The sequence below is a fragment of the Eimeria mitis genome, genomic scaffold (genome assembly GCF_000499745.2).
Source record: "Eimeria mitis Houghton genomic scaffold, Emh_scaff1935, whole genome shotgun sequence".
NCBI lineage: Eukaryota > Apicomplexa > Conoidasida > Eucoccidiorida > Eimeriidae > Eimeria > Eimeria mitis.
The window spans coordinates 491-1,043 of NW_013570257.1; the positions used below are offsets into that span (position 1 = coordinate 491).

The window sequence follows — 553 nt, forward strand, 5'->3', positions numbered from 1 at the left end:
TTCCTTAAGCAGCTCTGTCTGTGAGGGTCCCTTCTCCTGTTTCCCATTTTGCTGCTGCTTTCCCTCCTCCTCCTGCTGCTGCTCTTGCTGCTGCTGCTGCTGCTGCTGCTGCTGCTGCTGCTGCTGCTTGGGTCTCCATAGGAGAAGGTCTGGGAGGCCTGGGGCCCAGCCCCTGTAGTCCTCCAGCAGCAAACTGAAAATAGAAGACAACGCGGGGCCCCCGATTGCTGCAGCAATGCGGCTGTAGAATTCAGCACAATCTGCTGCTCTGTCTTGCTGCTGCTGCTGCTGCTGTTGCTGCTGCTGTTGCTGCTGCTGTTGCTGCTGCTGTTGCTGCAGCAGACAATCTTCTAATTCGTCTCCTATATCCTCATCTAGCTCATCATCCAGGAGACTGCTCTGCTGCTGCCGCTTCTGCTGCTGCTGCTGCTGCTGCTGCTGCTGTTGCTGCTGCTGCTGCTGCTGCTGCTGCAGCAAGGGGGCACCCACTGACGCCTCCCAGCCCCAAGACACGCCGCGTATTTGCTGCCCATACACCGCAGCAACAGCTTGT

The 553-nt window shown here is 58.2% G+C and overlaps 1 protein-coding gene across 1 annotated transcript in view; it reads right to left on the reverse strand.

The window, feature by feature from the left end:
• EMH_0046110 (uncharacterized protein) overlaps positions 1-553 on the reverse strand; it is a gene marked incomplete at both ends in the record, with an annotated part of 7,455 nt that overhangs the window by 411 nt on the left and 6,491 nt on the right. Inside the window, 2 exons of the mRNA XM_013496133.1 lie at positions 1-488; positions 547-551. Coding sequence (XP_013351587.1) covers positions 1-488; positions 547-551 — 493 coding nt within the window. The remainder of the gene's footprint in view (positions 489-546; positions 552-553) is intronic.